We start from the raw sequence: 21828 nt of genomic DNA, 5'->3' as shown, positions 1-21828 counted from the left end.
TTTGCACTGGTGTATCGGGCCCCTTAGGGCCGCGGGTGGCGCTGTGGGTAAAACCTCAGTGCCTAGGACTTGCTGATCGTAAGGTCGGCGGTTCGAATCCCCGCAGCGGGGTGAGCTCCCGCCGTTCGGTCCCAGCTCCTGCCTACCTAGCAGTTCGAAAGCACCCCTAAGTGCAAGTAGATAAATAGGTACCGCTTTATAGCGGGAAGGTAAACGGCGTTTCCATGTGCGGCACTGGTGCTGGCTCGCCAGTTGCAGCTTCGTCATGCTGGCCACGTGACCCGGAAGTATCTTTGGACGGCGCCGGCTCCCGGCCTCTTGAGCGAGATGAGCGTGCAACCCTAGAGTCGGTCACGACTGGCCCATACGGGCAGGGGTACCTTTACCTTTACCTTTACCAGGCCCCTTTAACCCACTTTAACTCTGCAAACCTACACCTTTGGTGTGCGCTTGAATCCCTCGCGAAGAACGGTGACAGTCGGGAGGCAGCCCAAGTGACAAAAAAGAAAAGAGAGAGAACTAAACCCTGCAGCGTATGAATAATCATAATCACAATACTGCTGCCTTTGGGACCTCAAGCATTGCAGGGAAACGTTGGCACAGCTCTCCCTGAGAAATCCGGCGTGAACAAGTGGGACACACCGAGGGCTTGAAACCAGAAACTGAAACCAGACAAATCATGTTTCACTTCTAGCCAGGCCACTGAGAGCCCCATTCATTGCAGCTTTTAAAAAGACTCCAGCCTTTGTCAGCCTCTCTCAGACGGGGCCTTTTTTTGTCTTCGATATTTGTGGACAATTTCCCCTGCTACGGTGCTAAAAAGTGCCTGTCAGCAGGAAGGTCCAATGATGGCCTCTCTTTATTGATCCAGACAAGTAACTCCCTCCTTTGAAAGGGGGGGGGAGCACTCAACTCCTACAAAGGCCCCTCATCCTATTCATTCTACAGGCAGGTACCCGTTCTCCACTTGTAAAGCACGCCATAAAAGCTCCTTTCTTTTTTAAAAAATAGAAACGTATCTCCACTTAGATGCTACTATCTCATACACCCCCCAACATTTTGGGAGGAAAATTTGGGGCACCCCCCATCCCATCGCTTGCCCCCTCCTTGCCGCCAAACCCTTTCCTGCCTGCCCGCTTACTGCCGCAACTCATTCCTTGGCCCCCCTTCCCCTCTCCTATTTCTGTTTTCTGTCTTCCACCTCCTGCTCTCCAGCCTCATGAGAGGCTACGTGGAATGGAGTGTCCTGGGGAAGGATGCCCCAGTCTGCACAACATTGGGAGACACTGTGCTGTCCAGAGCGGCCCAGGGAAGGTTGCCCCGACCTCTGCAGCATCGCGACCAGTTTCCTTCTCCTCCAAACAATGCAGACGTACTTCCGGAAGTTCCGTGGCTCAAGGAGGAAGAGGAGAGTGGTGACGTACGGGGTCAAGGTAAGTTTTCCTTCTGTTTTTTTGGTGCCGTGCTCTGGAGTCAGCCTATGATGTAAGTCATGGGCCCCGCCTGCCAGCCTGCTCCCTAAAATATCACTGGTTTGCTCATTTCTATTCCTGCCAACCTAGCAGTTCGAAAGCACATCAAAGTGCAGGTAGATAAATAGGTACCACTCCGGCGGGAAGGTAAACGGCGTTTCCGTGCACTGCTCTGGTTCGCCAGAAGCGGCTTAGTCATGCTGGCCACATGACCCGGAAGCTGTACGCCGGCTCCCTCGGCCAATAAAGCAAGATGAGTGCCGCAACCCCAGAGTCGTCCGCGACTGGACCTAACGGTCAGGGGTCCCTTTACTTTTATATATAGGGTGCCTACATTCAGCATGGACTGGTTGCACAGTAACATGTGCAAATGGCTTTAGATACCTATTAGGTTCATAAATTACCATGTAGCATATATTCAACACAAAAAACAGCAACAATTTGCGGTTGACAAAGGACAGCTGGACATATAAATGGCCCCATTACCTTCAGTAGCTTAGGGCCTCATCAAACCTAAATCCAGCCCTGATAGGGGGGTATGCTATTTTTGATCTGCTGTCCCACAGAACCTTGCTGAAATGATTGGTTCTCAGCTGGAAGCATGTGACCCGCAAGAGGCCGTATCCTTATCCCAAAGTGGACCACAAAAAGGGCTCCAGCGTCTTGTTTTCTTTTAAGGAAGAGGTGGAGAGGAGGAGGAGAGAGCAACAGGAATCAGAAGAGCTCTTCCGGATCGGCTCAAAGGTCTATCTAATGCAACACAGAAGCCAATGTGTTGCATTGAGAGCCAGTGTGGTGTAGTGGTTAAGAGCGGTAGTCTCGTAATCTGGGAAACCGGGTTCGCGTCTCCGCTCCTCCACATGCAGCTGCTGGGTGACCTTGGGTCAGTCACACTTCTTTGAAGTCTCTCAGCCCCACTCACCTCACAGAGGGTTTGTTGTGGGGGAGGAAGGGAAAGGAGATTGTTAGCCGCTTTGAGACTCCTTAAAGGGAGTGAAAGGCGGGATATCAATTCCAAACTCTTCTTCTTCAATGGAAGGAAAACTCACTAGTAGGACCTGAGGAGACCCACCCCATACCCACTTTAAAAGACCCAGGGCACCCGTGAACAGTGCCCTGGCCTGAGTCCTGTGGGTCAATCTCTGAAACTGCTGGCTCATCCGGAAGAAAACAATGTTGTGCTACACGGAAGCTTCCAGTGCAGAACCAAAACCATGAACGCATAAAAAAAAATATTGGCCTTCTGGCAGCTTCTTGCAAGTTTCACACGGATGACCCACTTACAGGCTCTGCCCTCGCAAACTCTATGCAATGTGGACCCTGACGTTTACGAGAGCGAGTGTTCGGCATCAAAATTCCTGCCGAAATACTCACTTGGAGAAAGGGAAAGAAGCTTCCCACAAGTTTAGTCTCTCTTCCCTTGAGCTAGTAAAAGAAGATAGCCAGCCCAGGGTTTGCCCTGATGGGTTTAGCAGAGAGAATGAGTAACCCGGCAAGCATGGAGTGCTTGCAGTGGGGAAATAGTATGCATTCTTGGTTAGTGGATGATGCAAAAATCAGAAAGGGTGAAAACTGCACGATTAGGAAAACGAAAGGTCACCTCAGACTCATCGGGCTGAAGAAATCGGTCTATGAAAACGTGCGCTAACATCACATGAAGTCCAGTTACTGCTGGACTGCAAACTGCAAGGGGAAGTTCACATGACTCAATGTTTTCTCACAGCTGGGAAAGGGTGGCATGGTTGGAGGCATAAGCACAGAAGCAGAGTCTTGGAATAATTGGTCCCAATTACCTCTTGGAACCCTCCCGGGTTGCAGAGGAAGGCAGGATTAAGGGGCTGAATTTTGGTTAGAGAGCAGACTTCTCCCTGGAGATGTTTGCACTGGGAGATGTTTGTAGGTAAGAAAAACAACGAAGTAGCTCATTGCAGGACATAGGTACATGGATAGAAAATATTATACCCCCCATGCAAGCCTTGCAACATGCAAATCAAGACGAATACTCAGTAAACAGGTCGACTAGGGAGTCCCCACTTAAAGTGGTTGGATCTGACAGTGGGCACCCAAGACTGAATAAGTGTAACATTTTTTGGTATTTCTTATGAAAACCTGTTTTCATATCCCTTCTTTCTATTCCAAGTCACCCAAGGCTACTCATATGAGAGGTAGTGCAGAATAAACAAAAAGGGATAAGAAAATCAACGCAATATAAAAATATTAAGAAATCTCTTGGGGGGGGTGGATTTGGAGGTTGCATAAGCTTTATGCAAACCCCGAAATTTAGAATCTCCTCAAAACTGATAGCAAATCCTAGTTTGATGTATCAATTGCTGGGTTTTTTTTTGGGGGGGGGGGTACAGAACACAGGGCTTGGGGTACAAAACGAGTAAAAAACTTTGGCATCAGTTTGGAGAAGGCCCCAAATTCCAGGGTTGGCGTTTAATAAAGCTGGTTGCCTTTGGCCTCACAATCCTGTTAGCAAGAACAGGTACTCTTCCCGCCCTTGAGCTTTACCACGTCACCACGTATCAGGAATCGGCACTCAGCTGGAGCAAAGGGCACAGCCTCTCAGCGGGGCTCTGCAAACAAATGAATACTTGGCGGAAAATTCCCAGGCCTACTGCACCAACCCACTTCTCGTGAGTGCTTTCAGATGACCTGTGCATTCAGAATCCATTGTGATTTGCCTGCTGGCTATTTAGCGAGCGTCTGTCCTGATTTTTTTGTGGGGAGGTTAGACAATGTCGGGTGTCAAGTACACGTTATCCCACACTTCCTGATGATGAATTTCGCCTGTCACTTTCCTGGCTGCAGAAAGGACTCCGGGAGGAAGCGGTTTTGTTGTGCAGGAGCTCAAAATCTACTTTAATTTGTCAATTTGCCAGCTCAAGGCTATTGAAGCCTCCTACTGCCATTGAGATGCTGCTGGATTCCAACTCAACGACTCAGGTCCCAAATACTTGAAAGACCACTTCTATCTCTACAGACCCACCTCGGGTTCTAAGATCAGCAAAGGGGGCCTTCTTGGTAGTTCCTTCTCCCTTAGAAGCTTAGGAGTGTTGGTGGTGGACCAGAAGAGGGCGCTCTCTCTGCAGCAGCCCTTAAATTTGTGAAATTCTCTCTCCATAGAGTTGCACCTGGGACCTTCTGGCCAATGGTGAAGATGCACCTCTTTGCTCTTGGTGCCTGCAAGTTGCTTTAAATGGTTTTTAAGGTGGCACTGTGGGTTAAACCACAGAGCCTAGGACTTGCCGAACAGAAGGTCGGCTGTTTGAATCCCCACAATGGGATGAGCTCCGTTGCTCGGTCCCCGCTCCTGCCAACCTAGCAGTTCGAAAGCATGTCAAAGTGCAAGTAGATAAATAGGTACCGCTCCGGCGGGAAGGTAAACGGCGTTTCCGTGCGCTGCTCTGGTTCGCCAGAAGTGGCTTAGTCATGCTGGGCCCACGACCCAGTAAAGCTCCCTCGGCCAGTAAAGCTAGATGAGCGCCGCAACCCCAGAGTCTCTCATCACTGGACCCTTTACCTTTAACAGTATGGCCAATGGTCAGAGATGATGGTGAACGCCAACAACATCTGGGGATGGCGAACGTCATGGGTCCCCCATCCCTAGGAGCTTTGGGTCAGGGATACTGGCTGAACGAAGCATCTCTCAACAACGTTTCCTGCTGCTCTCTCCTCCTCCTCCTCCTCCAGCAAAGTTGCGCCGGTCGTCCCGAGTGTCTGCCTTCTCGGGATTTGCGGCCTGCTGTCAAAACAGGGGAGGAGGGCTGATGAAAGGGAGCGAGCGTCTCCTTTTCGCAGTCAGCCTGGCAAAATGGGTGTGCGGCGTGAAAGGAAATAGGAGAAGGCTGTTGACAGTTTAATGAGACTTCAGCGACAGCGCTCCTGAGAGTGTGGGAGCGCATCTGAGTCGCTTGCTCAGACGCCCATCATGCCAACACAAAGCAGCAGCTTTGAGGCTGGACCAGAATCCAGCATTTCCCTGATACCTGGAGACCGACGACTGACACGGCTGCGGCACAGTATTGCAGAGAGGGAAGAAGCAAAGGGGAGGAGGATATGGGAAGTAACATCCTACATGTTCTTCACTTGGAAACAAACGCCACCGAGTTCGGTGGAGCCTGCAATTCTGCACAGGGTTTTTCAGCTTAGCCGGTGCAATCCTTTGCATGCCTACTCAGAAGTAAGTCCCATTCTGTTCAGTGGGACTTATTTCCAGCTCAGTGTGGATAGGCCTCAAATGAGGTCAAGAGAAATCAGCATGAGGTCATATTTGTTTTAAGCGTTTCACTGGTGAATTTTGGTATCAGGTTCAATTTCTCTAGAGGCAGCTGGGGATTGGTGAATCTGTCAATTTCATTTCCTCTCTAGTTTCTTGTTTTTCCACCCTTATGTTTACTTACTGCGATCGCCCCCTTGAACCCCTCATGAAAACTCGTTGGCATCTTAGTGTGAATTTCTCCTGACATATTTTGTGTGCAATGTCCACTAATATAATTCTCTGAATGCTTTTTTCATTGATATATGCTTTTTTATTCACACTGTGTGTGTGTGTGTTTGTGTGTGTGCATTTTGCAACACGCAACTTAACTCAAGAAGTGCATTGCAAAATTCAGAGAAGTGTGAATTTCGAAGGATGGCTGTTCACACACATCATTAGATAGGTTAACCTGCAAACGTGAACTGAATTGGATTACTCCCCAGGAGTGCTAGCTCGGCCATCCCCCCAATCTGCCCCTGGAATTTCTGCCTCTTGCCCTTTCTGCTGGAATGGTGAGAACGACAACCTCGCAGAGATGATAAGCTTGCCGTTTAATTGGCAGGTGCATCAAACAAAACTTTAATTTCTTAATTGGAAACCAATTTAATTGCGGAGGGAGAAAAATAAAACCGGTGATGCTGTAAAATAAGGAAACACTTTTAATTATTATTATTTTTAACACAGTTTGGATCTAGGTTAGCACTGAAGGAGAAGAAAATGTTGAAGATGTTCCTTCTTTTAAACAGAGTGGTAGTTTTTGTTTATCAAATTGAAGCATTTTGATAAATATGCAAATGTACGTATACTTAACTGATTATTAAAAGGCAGGTGATTTAACTAAAAATCATTTTAACCCTTGCTTAATTATCTTCCCAGTCTTTTCAGAGGGCATTGGAACTGTTTTAGCACCACCCAAAAATGGGATATGTCTCCTGTGCTCACAAGCTGTACTGCAGATGGTTAAGGGAACATGGAAGAGGATCTCAATGGATGATCACAAGGGTCCGGCAGATTCATAGAATCTTAGAACTGGAAGGGACCCAAGGGTCATCTAGTCCAACCCCCCGCAATTCATTATGGACGAAGGTAACTCTTAAGATATTTGGGTCCCATGTCGTTTACGGGAAACCGCAAGTTCATGAGCCTATTCAGGAGGGCCAAGCCTCCCAAACTGAGGACACACTGGCCATGTGAAGCCGTACCCACCTGCCTTACGATGTCAGGTGTGGGGCAGGTAAAACCACAGCTGCCCTATAAGTGAATTTGCAAGCATCACCGACCAGCTGATCTGCTATAGGGGAACGGCTTGCAGACCAACCTAACAACTCTGTTTGGCATCGCTATTCCAAAATCTATTAATTGCTCACGTTTGAAAAATAGCTACATGCCTGAGGCACCATCACCAAGTGGCTAATTACAGGCGCCTCCAGGAATCTTGGAAGATCAGAACAGCTGCTGGATGTTACTAATGAATTGTAACGTTCACATTAGAGCAGTGACTCTTCACTTAAGTTTCCTCTCTTGTGTTCTATTAAATTCCCTGTTTCTCTGAGCTGGTAGGAGAGATTCCCAATGGAAGCAGCTCCCTGGTTCTCACAGGAATCTAAATGCTTACAATTGTGCTCCAATTTAAAGACCCGTGTTCAAAGGGCCTGCTAAACTACTGGTGGAACCAGTATGGAGAAAGGACAGAGAGTCTGCGAGACCCCAATCACCGTTACTCTCTTTTCGATCTCTCCCACCAATGTATGCTTAGGTTTATTTATCAAATTTCTGCTGATATGTTTACAGGGAAGGGCCACAGCTCAGTGGTAGAGAACATGCTTTGTGCACTAAAGATCGTAATGGCATCTCCAAATAGAGATGTCTGAAGTCCTGGTGCTGCCAGTCAGTGTAGACAATGTTGAATTAAGTGGACCAGTCGCCTGATGTGGTAGAAGGCAGTTTCCAATGTCCCTCTTTATCTGAATTTGCATAGCTATGCAAAGTGAAATATTCTAATCTGCTAAAATAAGCACGGGGGTTATATAATTTCCCCTACCGCTCAAACCCCATCTGCATACTGTCCCAATTCATTTTTCAGTCCAGCTGGCTCACGCCAGAGTGCCGGACCAAAAGATGGTCGTATTTTTGGTCTCATGCACTAACTCCCACAATAGCTGGGGACCAAAAAACCAGCGTCCCAATTTAGATCAGAGGGGCGTTGGAGTGTATGCATCGGAACTAGACATTTAAAAGTACAGTGGTACCTCGGGTTACAGACGCTTCAGGTTACAGACACCACTAACCCAGAAATAGTACCTCGGATTAAGAACTTTACCTCAGGATGAGAACGGAAATTGCGCGGCAGCAGCGGGAGGCCCCATTAGCTAAAGTGGTACCTCAGGTTAAGAACAGTTTCAGGTTAAGAACGGACCTCCGGAATGAATTAAGTTCTTAACCCGAGGTACCACTGTATACCACCATGCTTTGAACCTCAAAGAATCCTGGGTTTCTTTTTTAAAAAAAATATATATATATATACAGAAATGAAAAATACATTTAACCACCCTGGTGATAACCGGGCCTCTTTTAACATGTCTGTGAGTCACATCTGTCCCTTCTTGAGGGGCCTACGATGACAGCAGGAAATTGTTCCAGATAAACGAGTCTCTCTCCCATCAGATTTCTGTGGACATAAATAACCTTGACTCGAGCACAAAGGGTCATTCTCAGACCACCCGCAGGGGCACATATTCAATGGTTCCCCTCTGCCCAAGCCCTGCCTTGAAACGGACTGTTTGCGTGGCTAGTTTTAACCTCTCTTAAAGCCAAGCAGCTAATGGGAGGAAACACGCGCACTCGAAATCCCACTCACTTGTTAGCAACTGCTTGCATAAACTCATCAATCAGGCTGTCGTACTGTTTCCCACGAACTCTCTTGTGCTTCAGGCCAATGTAGAGCGGATCGTTCAGGAGGGCCTGAAACGGAGTCAGAGAGAAAAAACAACAATGTCTGCCTGCTGCTGCTTTTTGGCCCAGCAAGGTAGAAACTCATATTCAACCCATTCAGCAGGATGCCTAATCGTTACCCCCATTTCAGGTGGTTAACCCTAAATAAGACCCAACTCTGCAGGCTGTATGGTTTCTGTGCAATTAAACCAGCCCCCCGAGGGGATAAAGCAAATGCAGATATATTTTGCAGTGTGAGGTCTTATCCTTGTCTCGGCGTTCTAGCATAGCAATGGGATGGGGTTGTTTGGAACTTAAAACTGCCACGATCATTAATGCTGTTTTGAAGGTCGATACAGGAAGACTGCTTATTTGGAGATACAATGCACCTGTGACTCTGGACAAACTGAAACAACAGAAAAAAAATCCTTCCAGTAGCACCTTAAAGACCAACTAAGTCAGTTCTTGGTATGAGCTTTCGTGTGCATGCACACTATCTGAAGAAAGCTCATACCAAGAACTAACTTAGTTGGTCTTTAAGGTGCTACTGGAAGGATTTTGTTTTGTTTTGACTATGGCAGACCAACACGGCTACCTATCTGTAACTGAAACAAGAGAGCGTGTGCTTTTCCAGTGCCTATACTATAGAGACATTCGTATTAGCCTTATCTCCCCACTACTCCATAAATACCCAAGACGCACAGGACAATTATATACCTCCCTGCTGTGGTCAGATACCAATCCTGCTCCAACATACAGTGTTGCCAGATTCTGCACAGCAGGGTTGACAATTTGTCAGATGTGCCACAAACTAGATATAATGAACACTCACATCAGAGTGCTCTCTAAACTGATAGTTGTAGTCTTTTACATACTAACCTTTTATGCTCTTCCATATCCGTTTAATGTTCCTAACCCTTCTTTTAGATTCTTATAGTCTTTTAGAGATACCTTCTGTTTTAATACTTTTTTAGATTTCCAAAACGATTCTAAATTATTGTACCCCCACCCTACTTATGCTGGTCTGTGACCATAATAAAGATTTGATTGATTGATTGATAATGCTGTTCTCCAAAAAAATATGGTGCAGTTGCATTTAGAATACCGTGTCACTTTCCTTTGAAAGGAATATTGTATAGAGATGGGAAAGGTTCTGGAAAGCTCAACCAAACTGATAAAGGGGATGGAGCAACTTCCCTTTGGAGAAAGGTTAGAGAGGAAGCTCAGAATGTTTGGTCAGTTGCTGGGAATCTCAAGCGGGAAAATTCGCACTCAGGTCCTGGCTTTGGGGCTTCCCTTAGACATCTGGGCTAGATGGGCCTTTGAACTGATCCAGCGGGGTTGTTCTTGTGATCTTGTGTCTTACTTTGTATGAGATTCCCAACAGGCCAGTGGCAAGGTCAAGGCCTGCATAGCTGCAGGACCACATTGTTGTTTTCCCAAATGATTTTCCATCCCGGCCACCATGCTTGCTCCAAACTGGAACGTCCAGCGCAGCTGATGACTCACAGCAAGGCCTTCCTCAGCTTTTAGCCTGGTGGGAAACAGGATCTTGGCTCAAAGCGAAGGAAACAGAAGCAGGTGTGATGACTAACCGGCCTCGGTGACTAAGTGGAACGGGATGCCGTTTGTACCCTGTAAAGACTTGGTAGTTGTATCAAAGGCAAGGGATGCAGGGGGCATCCCAACAACAGACCCCCATTGTCCCGTGACTTCCCTGTTGCTCCACGGACGGCTGGGCTGCAGGCGCTCCCACCTCATTGTTGCCGTTGTTTTCCAAAGCTGCAGGCGCACAGCTGTGCTCTATCGCCAGGAAGCGTAAAAGGGGATTCCCTGAGTCGTGACTCAAGTTCCTCTGTGCCATAACGAAGTCCGCAGAGGAAAAAGGCAACGTTTTATAGCAGTGTTTTCTGCGCAGACAAAGGGCACTAGGTTAAAGGAAGAGCCACCTGTCTCCTGCTGCTAGAAAAATAGGGAATATATATAAATAAAAGAAAAGGTGCCACTATCAAGGCCAAACCCAGGTTTTTCTGGATAGAATCAGGGCCTTTTTTGCAGCCTGAGCTCAGCTCTGGCACCTCTCAGGTGGGCGCCATTGCCAGTCTAAGAGAACAAGAGAGATGTTCATGGAGACCACCCCCTTCCCAGCTGTAACTCCACCTGAAATTAGTCTTGAAAACAGCCCTCTATTGGCTATTAGAGATGGCTTCCTGCTCCCTTAATTCGGAGGGTGGGGTGAGACCTCAGCCCCCAGCAAAGTCTACTTGTGGGCATATCCAAACCCATAGGCACCACATTATCAACCTGTGTGGTAAGCTGTCGAATGAAAAAGAGAGCGAGAGCAAGCTTTATTTTTAAAAAGAGCATTTTGTTGACTAAACTTGGACACATCAAAAAGCCGCGAGGTATTTACTGGCTAAAAGAAGAAGAGGGGGCAGTCCCCCCCCCAAAAACCCCCCTCTTTGCAGATGTCCTTTCTGGCACAAGCTAAAACTGCTGGAGTCGCAAAGCAGAAAACTGCTAACAGATGCAACCCTCTCATATTATTATTGCAAGAATTAGAGTGTGTGATCTGACAAACCGCTGAAATTAATTAGCCTCCAGCCACCCGCGGGGGCATTCTTCGTTTGCTGAAATGTAATCTCTTCCAAGCAGCCGTAGGGATGTGTTGGTTTCAGGAAGAGTAAAGGCTGTATCAGGCCTGGGCAGCCAAGGATCTTTTAAACTCCCCATTATCGCGCTGAAAGATGGAGCGGACCTCTTCAACTCCTGCTGGCTGGAAAGCTGTTTTGAGTTTTCGGCCAGCTGGATGGGAGAGCATCCAGCATTTATCTTGGGCTTGCAATACCTGCTGCAATGTTTTAGATTCCAAGAGGTTCCGCAAGAGCTGAAAACTGTGCTACAATAGTCGCTTTGTGCCTGTGCGTGCATTCAGACAACCATGCAAACCCAAAGTATTTCAGGGACTGTCCTGGATTTCTGCATCCAAAATCTAATATTCTAAAGTACTCACATGTGTCGCAATGCACATTATTAAACCCCTTTGCCAACAAAATTGGGCAGAAGTAAGATGGGGTGCGGTAAGTAAGGGCGCGGTAAGTAAGGACGCGGGCGGAGCTGTGGGTTAAACCACAGAGCCCAGGACTTGCTGATCAGAAGGTCGGCAGTTTGAATCCCCACGATGGGGTGAGCTCCCGTTGCTTGGTCCCTGCTCCTGCCAACCTAGCAGTGTGAAAGCACGTCAAAGTGCAAGTAGATAAATAGGCACCACTCTGGCAGGAAGGTAAACGGCATTTCCGTGCGCTGCTCTGGTTCACCAGAAGCGGCTTAGTCATGCTGGCCACATGACCCGGAAGCTGTACGGCGGCTCCCTTGGCCAGTAAAGCGAGATGAGCGCCGCAACCCCAGAGTTGGTCACGACTGGACCTAATGGTCAGGGGTCCCTTTACCTTTAAGATGGGTCAGGCCAATGGCCCATCTATTCCAGCATCCTGATCTCACAGCGGCCAACCAGAGACCCATGGGACGCCCAAAACTAGGACCTGAGGGCAACACTCACCCCTCCTGTAATCCTCAGCAACTGATAATCCGAGGTGTACTGTGCAAGGCTAACTGAATTTCCTGGGGCAGTGCCCCATACGCTCTAATGGACCAGCCTCCACTGACACACACATTACCTTGAGATTCTAGGATAGCAGCAAATGAAAATGAGCAAGTCAAACTCACCTCGTTGTCTGTGCCGACATCCAAAAGGACAGGAAGGCAATGTTGGGGATGGACGCCCCCACAAGCCGTGTAGAGAGCGAGTTTCCCGACAGGGATTCCCATGCCGTAGCTTCCCAGATCCCCCAGTCCCAGAATTCTCTCTCCGTCTGTCACCACGATGGCCTGTGAGTGAAGAGAGAAGCTTGCTGTTAAAAAAAGCAGCATTTGATACGACTGTGCAAGAGATTGTATTCCACAGGGTGAATGAAGGCGGACATTTGCACAACAGTGAGGCCGTTCTAGAAGCACCTTTGCCACTTTCAGAGCAATTTTGTCCTCTCCGAAAGACTGACGCTGCATGTTTGTAAGTTGGGTGGGAGTGGGAATTGAGTATTGGTGTGGCACTGATGGGCTAGTGCCTGTGACGTCACTGAGAGAACTCGCCACTGCCACCAACCCCCCTGGAGGCTTTGCAACTGCTGTAGAATAGTGGGTAGACATGGCAGACGACACAGCGATTTCTCCAAAGCTGCTCTTTGTTTTGTAAGCTGGAACAGAAAACTGAACAGCAAACAGCTCAGCCGGCCTGCTTTTATAGGCAGCCGGCTGTCAACATTGTAGCAACAACAACCCAGAGTTTCCCGCCTAAAATAACTGACGTGGACCTGAGTGAAAACTATCTACAGTATCCCCCTGCTGGCCCAGGGTGAACTTCACTACATAACAACTGCCTTAACATTTCATTTAATAAGATGGTGAGTGAGCATATTGATGAGTAGAAGCATGTCTGGACCTTAAAAATAAAGAATGAGCGAATCCTACCTGACTAACAAGCAAAGCAGTGAAACGAATTGCAAAGCAGGAAAATGTGCAGACAAGGTCAACCCAAATCACTAAGGGGCTTGAGCTATTCCCCCCATGAGGAAACTAAGCACATGTGCTGAGTGGTTAGCCCAAGGCAGAGGTTATCAACCTTTTGGTAGCTAACAGATTGAGGTTGAATCCTGACAAGACATAAGTACTGTTTTGGGGGGACAGGAGGCCGGCAGGTGTGGGGGACTCCCTGGTCCTGAATGGGGTAACTGTGCCCCTGAACGACCAGGTGTGCAGCCTGGGAGTCATTCTGGACTCGCAGCTGTCCATGGAGGTGCAGGTCAATTCTGTGTCCAGGGCAGCTGTTTATCAGCTCCACCTGGTACGCAGGCTGAGATCCTACCTGCCTGTGCACTGTCTCGTCAGAGTGGTGCATGCTCTGGTTATCTCCCGCTTGGACTACTGCAATGCGCTCTATGTGGGGCTACCTTTGAAGGTGCCCCGGAAACTACAACTAATCCAAAATGCGGCAGCTAGACAGGTGACTGGGAGCAGCTGCCAAGACCATATAAAACCGGTCTTGAAAGACCTACATTGGCTCCCAGTACATTTCTGAGCACAATTCAAAGTGTTGGTGCTGACCTTTAAAGCCCTAAACGGCCTCGGTCCAGTATACCTGAAGGAGCGTCTCCACCTCCATCGTTCTACCCGGACACTGAGGTCCAGCGCCGAGGGCCTTCTCGGTAGTGGCACCCGCCCTGTGGAACACCCTCCCACCAGATGTCAAAGAGAAAAATAACTACCAAACTTTTAGGAGACATCTAAACGCAGCCCTGTTTAGGGAAGCTTTTAATGTTTAATAGATTATTGTATTTTAGTGTTTTGTTGGAAGCCGCCCAGAGTGGCTGGGGAAACCCAGCCAGATGGGCGGGGAATAAATAAATTATTATTATTATTATTATTATTATTATTATTATTATTATTATTATGGCTCCCTTGACCAACTACATTCTTTCTGCAGCACCCCTGTGGGGCTCAGGAGCCCAGTTATGCCACCCCTTGACCAACTACATTCTTTCTGCAGCACCCCTGTGGGGCTCAGGAGCCCAGTTATGCCTGCAGAGCTGGCAGCCCCTCACCAGCAGGAATGAGACAAAGGAAATAATGTGGGTATGTCGTGGGAAGTGATGCCTGTCCCAGTCTGCTTTTAAACACCCTTAAAAACTAAACAAAAACTGACTCCAGTTGCAGACCAGATGGAACCCGCCCCCCATAAATAAGTAAATAGGTGGATAGGAAATCTGCAAAGGGCATGATAAGCACGGGTGCAAATGGGCTGAAAGTCCAGGATTGCCCTGCTTTTGCCTTTTTTGCCTTTGAAGGGCAAAAAGGGACTAGAAGCCATTGCAACTTCAGGAAGTAATTTAATTTGCTTATTTTTCATACGTCTAGTTGGCAGGCTTTGAAATGATTTACTGTAGCCTTTATCACCCACAGGAAGTGCAAAACACAATTTAAAAGAGCTTTAATTCTGTTTTCCTTTTAAGTGGTGTAATTTAGCTCTTCTTATCCTCCAGCCTCTGGGACAAGCTCCAGTTTACAATTCGGTGCCCGGTGCAGCCCATAGCAAAAAAATAAATAAAAACTGAAATCAGAATCCAGGACATAGTTAACAAAAGGAGAATTGTGTGGGGTTTTTTTTGTTTTTGTTTTTTTGTTGAGTCCCCTTTCCTTGCTCTGGAATGCCATCAGCTTGTAGTCCTTGCTGTAATTAACCTAGAGCGATTTCCTTTTTTTAAAAAATAATATTTTATTAAGTTTTGACAATAAAGAAATTATAAAACAACAAATAGAAAAAACACAAGAAGAATACAGAAACACAAAAATACAAAGATACAAAAGTACAAAAATACAAACATTTAACACAAAAAACAAAAATCCCTCTTTTTAAATTTCTCATCTTTGATTAACTTGTTTTCCTGACTTCCTCACGCCTCCCTTTTTTGTATTCCATTAAAAAATTGGTTCAGCAAATTCATAACCTAGAGCGATTTCCCAGTATTAAACCACCCCCTGATAGCTGGGTCTAGTTTGGGGCTGGATCTGCAGATCATGTTCCTTGGGTAAGCCACAAGAGCTATCTGAGAACATTTGACTTAAAGCATCTTTTATACTGCTCTTCACTCTGTTTATAATTTCAGGGCTGGGTACCGCCATGTGCACCACAACAAAAATGCGACGAAAGAAGAAGACCCTTCAAAATTTAAAAATGCACAGGTTAAAATGCCTGGAAGAATGCAGGAGTTAGGAGTCCAGCCCAACTTGCTCAACCATGGCTTGTGGCTTAGCACTGCACCCAAACACGGCAGTGGAGTCCTTCTGAGCTCAGTTGGCTAGAGAATAGTGCTATTAAGGCCACAGGTTTGATCTCCATACGGGACAGCTACATACTCCTGCACTGCAAGGGGTTGGACTAGATCAGGCATAGGCAAACTCGGCCCTCCAGATGTTTTGGGACTACAGCTCCCATCATCCCTAGCTAACAGGACCAGTGGTCAGGGATGATGGGAGTTGTAGTCCCAAAACATCTGGAGGGTCGAGTTTGCCTATGCCTGTACAAGATGATGCTCAGAGTCCCTTCCATCTATACAATTCTATGATTCTAACAGGGATCGTGCACATAGGCATATCAGGGCAAGAGGGCAGTGAATGCAAGACTACGAGACTGTCGGATATTTCATCAGATTTACCTGCTTTAGGGAGTGGGTGGAAGAGGAATAAAAGCTGTGTTTACTTAGGAACAGAACAACAGAACTCACGAGGAATTTTTCCCTAGTTCAGAAGGAATTCGCTGTAAAATATTCTTAACATATTTCAGATGATTAAAGGAAGAATTCACTGGGGGATTTAAAAACTTCTGCCATATGGCTTGAGCGGGTTTTTTGTTGCTGCTGCGGTCAGAAGATAAATAGGCGTTGCTATCCACTCTAAAGCAATGAGCGTCACCCAAGGGGACCGACAGCTTCCTTCTTTTCCAGGTCTGCCAGTCGCTTTCGGTTGCAAAAGTTATGTGCAAAGTTATCTACACGGGTAATCGCTTCTGACATGGGCGTGGGTGGAGGAAAGCTATTGTCTTTAAACACGCACGGAAAATAAAAGCATGTGTGTGTATATTTGTGGGTTAGATTTGCTGGCTGAACTCTGCTGCGCATCTGTGTCCCATTGGACTCGTTATAAACACACTGCAGAACCAACCCTCGCTCATCGGAAGTTTCCTCGTTGCACCTAATCAGGAGTTAGGTCAGGGGACATTCTCGGTGCAGAAACCAATTCAAAGCCAGACACAGAATGAGGTTAAGCAGACAGCAGGCCCCACATTCTCCAAGTCCTTTGTAACAGTGAAACCCTGATTAAAAGGGAATGATATACATTGGCTCTGTAATAGATGCATGCATTCAATTGGCTCCGGGGTCTCTCAGCCCCATTGTCACTGTAAACTTGAAACGAGTATTACTTTGAGAAAAGTAAGGTCGGTGTGGCTATCTGCTGATTAAAGGCATTTGAGCTGATTAACCATCTGCTGCTTAGCCAACTCAAGAACTGAACATAATTAAGTGTGCAGATTAGATTAAAGAAATTCAAACCGCTATCAAATTAAGTAAATGTGCATTTAACCCAAAACACAAACGCAGGTGCCTTTTTGACGTAGTGCAGAGATGACTTATAATTTAATATACCAAATGAGCTGGTTGGGAAATCCACTTACTTTTACAGTATTACAGCAACACAAAAGAATCAGGACAGGATAAGACTCTAAAAGTAACTCGACTCGCATCACCCCCAATTGAAGCTGAGCCCTGGCAGCTCGCGAACTCACAGCTTTGACTGAGTAATCCACGGTTTAAAACTTGAAATCCTGATTTAGGGAGTTGTTGCTTTCCATCTCACCCCATCTTGCTTTTAGCATTTATCCACTGCTGGGATGTGGGAACGTGATGGTTTGCGGGAGGCTCCCAACACCATTCTGGCACCAAAACCAACGTTTCAAAGCGTTGCTCAAACCTGGATGGCTTTAAAAGCCTCTGGCTTGGCTGGGGCCCAGATCCATTAGGAGCTCCTGAATTGTGCCAACTGGTCATTATAGGAAGAACTGTTCAGAAACTGGTGCCTGATTTTCCTCTTCTCTCCCTGTCCCTTTCCCCTCGCGTGCTGTGTTTCTTCGAAGATTGTAAGTCCGTGGCGAGGGCCTGTCTTGATTTGATTGCCTGTAAGCCTTTTTGGGAGACTTGCTGCCTCAAGAACTGGGTGCAAATGCTCTAAATACAGTGGCACCTCTGGATACGAACAGGCTCCGTTCCAGAGCCCTGTTCGCATCCAGAAGCAAATGCAACCCGCATCTGTGCATGCGCGGGTCGCGATTTTCCACTTCCGCACATGCACGTGACGTCATTTTGACTGTCTGCGTATACGCAAATGGCGAAACCCGGAAGTTACTTCTAAGTCGCCGCGGAGCACAACCCGGAAGCGCTCAACCTGAAGAACATTTAACCCAAGGTATGACTGTAAATACAGTGGTACCTCAGGTTACATACGCTTCAGGTTACAGACTCTGCTAACCCAGAAATAGTGAAGAGAAGAGAAGAGTTTGGATTTGATATCCCGCCTTTCACTCCCTTTAAAGAGTCTCAAAGCGGCTAACATTCTCCTTTCCCTTCCTCCCCCACAACAAACACTCTGTGAGGCGAGTGGGGCTGAGAGACTTCAAAGAAGTGTGACTGGCCCAAGGTCACCCAGCAGCTGCATGTGGAGGAGCGGAGACGCGAACCCGGTTCCCCAGATTATGAGACTACCGCTCTTAACCACTACACCACACTGGCTCTCAGGTTAAGAACTTTGCTTCTGGATGAGAACAGAAATCGTGCTCCGACGGCGCAGCGGCAGCAGGAGGCCCCATTAGCTAAAGTGGTGCTTCAGGTTAAGAACAGTTTCAGGTTAAGAACGGACCTCTGGAACGAATTAAATACTTAACCCAAGGTACCACTGTAAATGGGGTTTAGAGAAACCCATGGACATTATCGGCTACTCGTCACGGAGGCTAGGTACCACACCTGCACTGTCTCAGGCAGTATGGCCTTGAAAATATTCCTGGGTTGGACTGGATTTCCCTTCCAACTCTACAATTCTGTGATTCTATGAATATCGCAAGTGGAAATTGGAAGTGAGGAGAGAATTGTTGCACTCAGCTGCTGCTTGTGGGCTTCCCATAGGCATCTAGCTGGCCACGATGAAGACACCATGTTGAAGCTAGATGGGCTTGCCAGATCCATAGAATCATAGTCACATAGTCCAACCCCCTTGCAATGCAGGAGTCTCAGCTAAAGCATCCATGACAAATGGCCATCCAACCTCTGGTTTAAAGCCTCCAAGGAAGGAGAGTCCACAACCTCTTGAGGGAGACCGTTCCACAGTCAAACAGCTCTTACTGTCAGAAAGTTCCTCCTGATGTTTAGTCGAATCTCCTTTTTTGTAACTTGAAGCCATTGGTTTGGGTCCTACCCTCTAGAACTGGAAAAAAACCAAACTTACTCCATCTTCCATGTGACAGACCTTGAGATATTTGAAGATGGCTATCATATCTCCTAGGGACACTGGTGGTGCTGTGGGTTAAACCACAGAGCCTAGGATTTACCGATCAAAAGGTCAGCGGTTCGAATCTTCACGACGGGGTGAGCTCCCGTCGTTCGGTCCCTGCTCCTGCCAACCTAGCAGTTTGAAAGCACGTCAAAGTGCAAGTAGATAAATAGGTACCACTCCGGTGGGAAGGTAAACGGTGTTTCCGTGCACTGCTCTGGTTCGCCAGAAGCGGCTTAGTCATGCTGGCCACATGACCCAGAAGCTGTACGCCGGCTCCCTCAGCCAATAAAGCGAGATGAGCGCCGCAACCCCAGAGTCGTCTGTGGCTGGGTCCCTTTACCTTTTTATCATATCTCCTCTTAGTCTCCTCCTTTCCAAGCTAAACATACCCAACTCCCTCAAGCGTTCCTCATAAGGCTTCGTTCCCAGATCATCTTGGTTGCCCTCCAGCAGGGCTCTTGTTTATTTTCTTGGAGGGATGTTGGAGAAATCCAACGGAAACCCACAGTGGCCAATCAGATGCATGTGAGAAACCCACAAGTAAGACCCGAGCACAACAGCACTATCTCCACTTTTGATTCCCAGCACTCAGGCGCATAGTGCCTCTAACACAAGTTGCTTTCTATACAGAATGGCGACCTCAGAGTTCTCTAGGTAGGACTGGGAATATCCCCTGCTTGAAATGTTGAGGAGCTGCTGTCAGTCAGCGCAGACAATACTGAAGCTTCATGGACTCAATGGTCTGACTTGGGAAAATGCCATTTCTTGAATCCTGGATATATTCCTCCGACGTGGCTCTGGTTTCCTGCTTTCTAACACAGTTTGCCTCCATGCACTTTTGAACCAGGCTTTAGTCCCTGACAACAATCCCATGCCAGACGGTAACTGTAAATGACGTGGGAATTTAGCAAGCGTGGGACTGCAGGAAACAAAGGACCTCGCACTTTGATGGCAAATTTTGACGAAACCAGAGCAAATGCAATTGGGCATGCGCAGCTCTACCACCCATGAGACTCAAGTGTTTTAAGAATACCAAACCACAAATTAGCCCCATGACTGCTCCAAGCTTGATTTGCTTACACTGTGCAAACTTGTAACTTGTAAATGTTAAATGGGGTCGTTTCTTGCAAAGCAGCCCCACAAGTGATCCTGGAGATATTGCTGGTGACTTGGCAAAGCTTCCCTAGAAAGCTATCGACAGGTTGTTGTTGTTTAGTCGTTTAGTCGTGTCCGACTCTTCGTGACCCCATGGACCAGAGCACGCCAGGCATTCCTGTCTTCCACTGCCTCCCGCAGTTTGGTCAGACTCATGCTTTTAGTTTCGAGAACACTGTCCAACCATCTCGTCCTCTGTCATCCCCTTCTCCTTGCGCCCTCAATCTTTCTCAACATCAGGGTCTTTTCCAGGGAGTCTTCTCTTCTCATGAGGTGGCCAAAGTATTGGAGTCTCAGCTTCAGGATCTGTCCTTCCACTGAGCACTCAGGGCTGATTTCCTTCAGAATGGATGCGTTTGATCTTCTTGCAGTCCATGGGACTCTCAAGAGTCTCCTCCAGCACCATAATTCAAAAGCATCAATACTTTGGCGATCAGCCTTCTTTATGGTCCAGCTCTCACTTCCATACATCACTACTGGGAAAACCATATCTTTCACTATACGGACCTTTGTTGGCAAGGTGATGTCTCTGCTTTTTAAGATACTGTCTAGGTTTGCCATCGCCTTTCTCCCAAGGAGCAGGCGTCTTTTAATTTTGACAGGTAGCATTTGCAAAAATGCTTTGTTTTTAATGGGGGAAAGGACCTAAGAGCAATTTTGTCTGCAAGGCACACTCCCATAATAGTAGATGCAATCAAGTTGCAATTATTCAGTGATAAAGGAACGACGCGAGCTCAGAAGCAGCCACTTCATTATCAGTTCACGTTCATTCCTGCAATAGGTGGGAGGAGCAGAAAGCACCATTGTACCTACTCAAAGAGTCAATTTGCTTGCCTGGTGTAGTCTCTGAATTTTGCAAGATGGGAGTGTAGCATCTCAGAACATCCAGGGCCATCTGGAATACTTGAGAAAACTCAGCCTATCTGCCTATGCCCACTCTGGATTTCCATTCTTGGTCACACTTCTGTGTGACAAAGAGACAGAACCCAGGAACTGGCTTTTAGATATGTAATGGCTGAGCCTTGACACTAAAGCTAATTTCTGGGACAAAGCCCTCATAGGCACAACCCCAAATTCCTGAAGCTTTTTGCAGCTGGAATACATCACACACAAACATGAAATCTGCTCTAGCAGCTCGAGATTTTGTAACCCCTTTAGTTTCTATCCAGCTAAAAATGAGTCAAGATACCCATTACATACCCCACAACTGTCTCAAAAAACTGGGGACATCCTGTTTTTTTTTATCACGTGAGCTTGGGAGCCATTTTGGTTGCTGAGATCTTGCCTGGAGAAAAGTGTTTTTTTGGGGGGGAACATGATCTCATGCAGCACTCCAAAACACATACTTTTGGGGTGCGGCCATTTGGGTCACTGTGATCTCATAGTGCCAAGATGTCACCCTGAAAAAAGCACATCTTTGGGGCTTTGTGATCTCAAGTGGATCACATGACACCCATGGGAACACAGACGGGAAGACATGTGTCTTGGTTTGGGGAGCTCACATGTGGGAGGATATTCCATTACCTTTATGTTTTCTTCAGGCCATGAGTCCAGCATCGTTGCAATATGTCCTTTATCGTGAATGGTAATGAACAGCCCCCTGGAGGAGAGGAAAAAAGAACAGAGCAATCACAGTCTAAGAAAAGTTGCGATGCTCAGAAGTTGCAGTGCTGTTTAGGGGGAAGAAGGGATACATTGCTGTGCAAAAACAAGAAACAAAAACAATTGCATCTTTCATGCAATTGTTGAACCAGGAGTGAGGAATCCCAGTCTCCCCCCCCCCCAGCCGATATTTGCATCAATATGGAAGTCTACACTGGTGCCAATGAAGGATGCCCTACCAATGCATCAAAT

The 21828-nt window shown here is 47.2% G+C and overlaps 1 protein-coding gene across 1 annotated transcript in view; it reads right to left on the bottom strand.

The window, feature by feature from the left end:
- Positions 1 to 21828, bottom strand: part of ME3 (malic enzyme 3) — a 94828-nt gene that overhangs the window by 14229 nt on the left and 58771 nt on the right. The window contains exons 5-7 of the mRNA XM_081909864.1: positions 21499 to 21574; positions 12394 to 12555; positions 8594 to 8697 (exon numbers count right to left, since the gene is read on the bottom strand). Of these exons, the coding sequence (XP_081765990.1) occupies positions 8594 to 8697; positions 12394 to 12555; positions 21499 to 21574 (342 nt within the window). The remainder of the gene's footprint in view (positions 1 to 8593; positions 8698 to 12393; positions 12556 to 21498; positions 21575 to 21828) is intronic.

Source organism: Podarcis melisellensis (assembly GCF_964234715.1).
Source record: "Podarcis melisellensis genome assembly, chromosome: 4".
Lineage (NCBI taxonomy): Eukaryota > Metazoa > Chordata > Lepidosauria > Squamata > Lacertidae > Podarcis > Podarcis melisellensis.
Note: the sequence above shows the minus strand (reverse complement) of the source record. Positions and strands in the feature narration are given on the sequence as shown.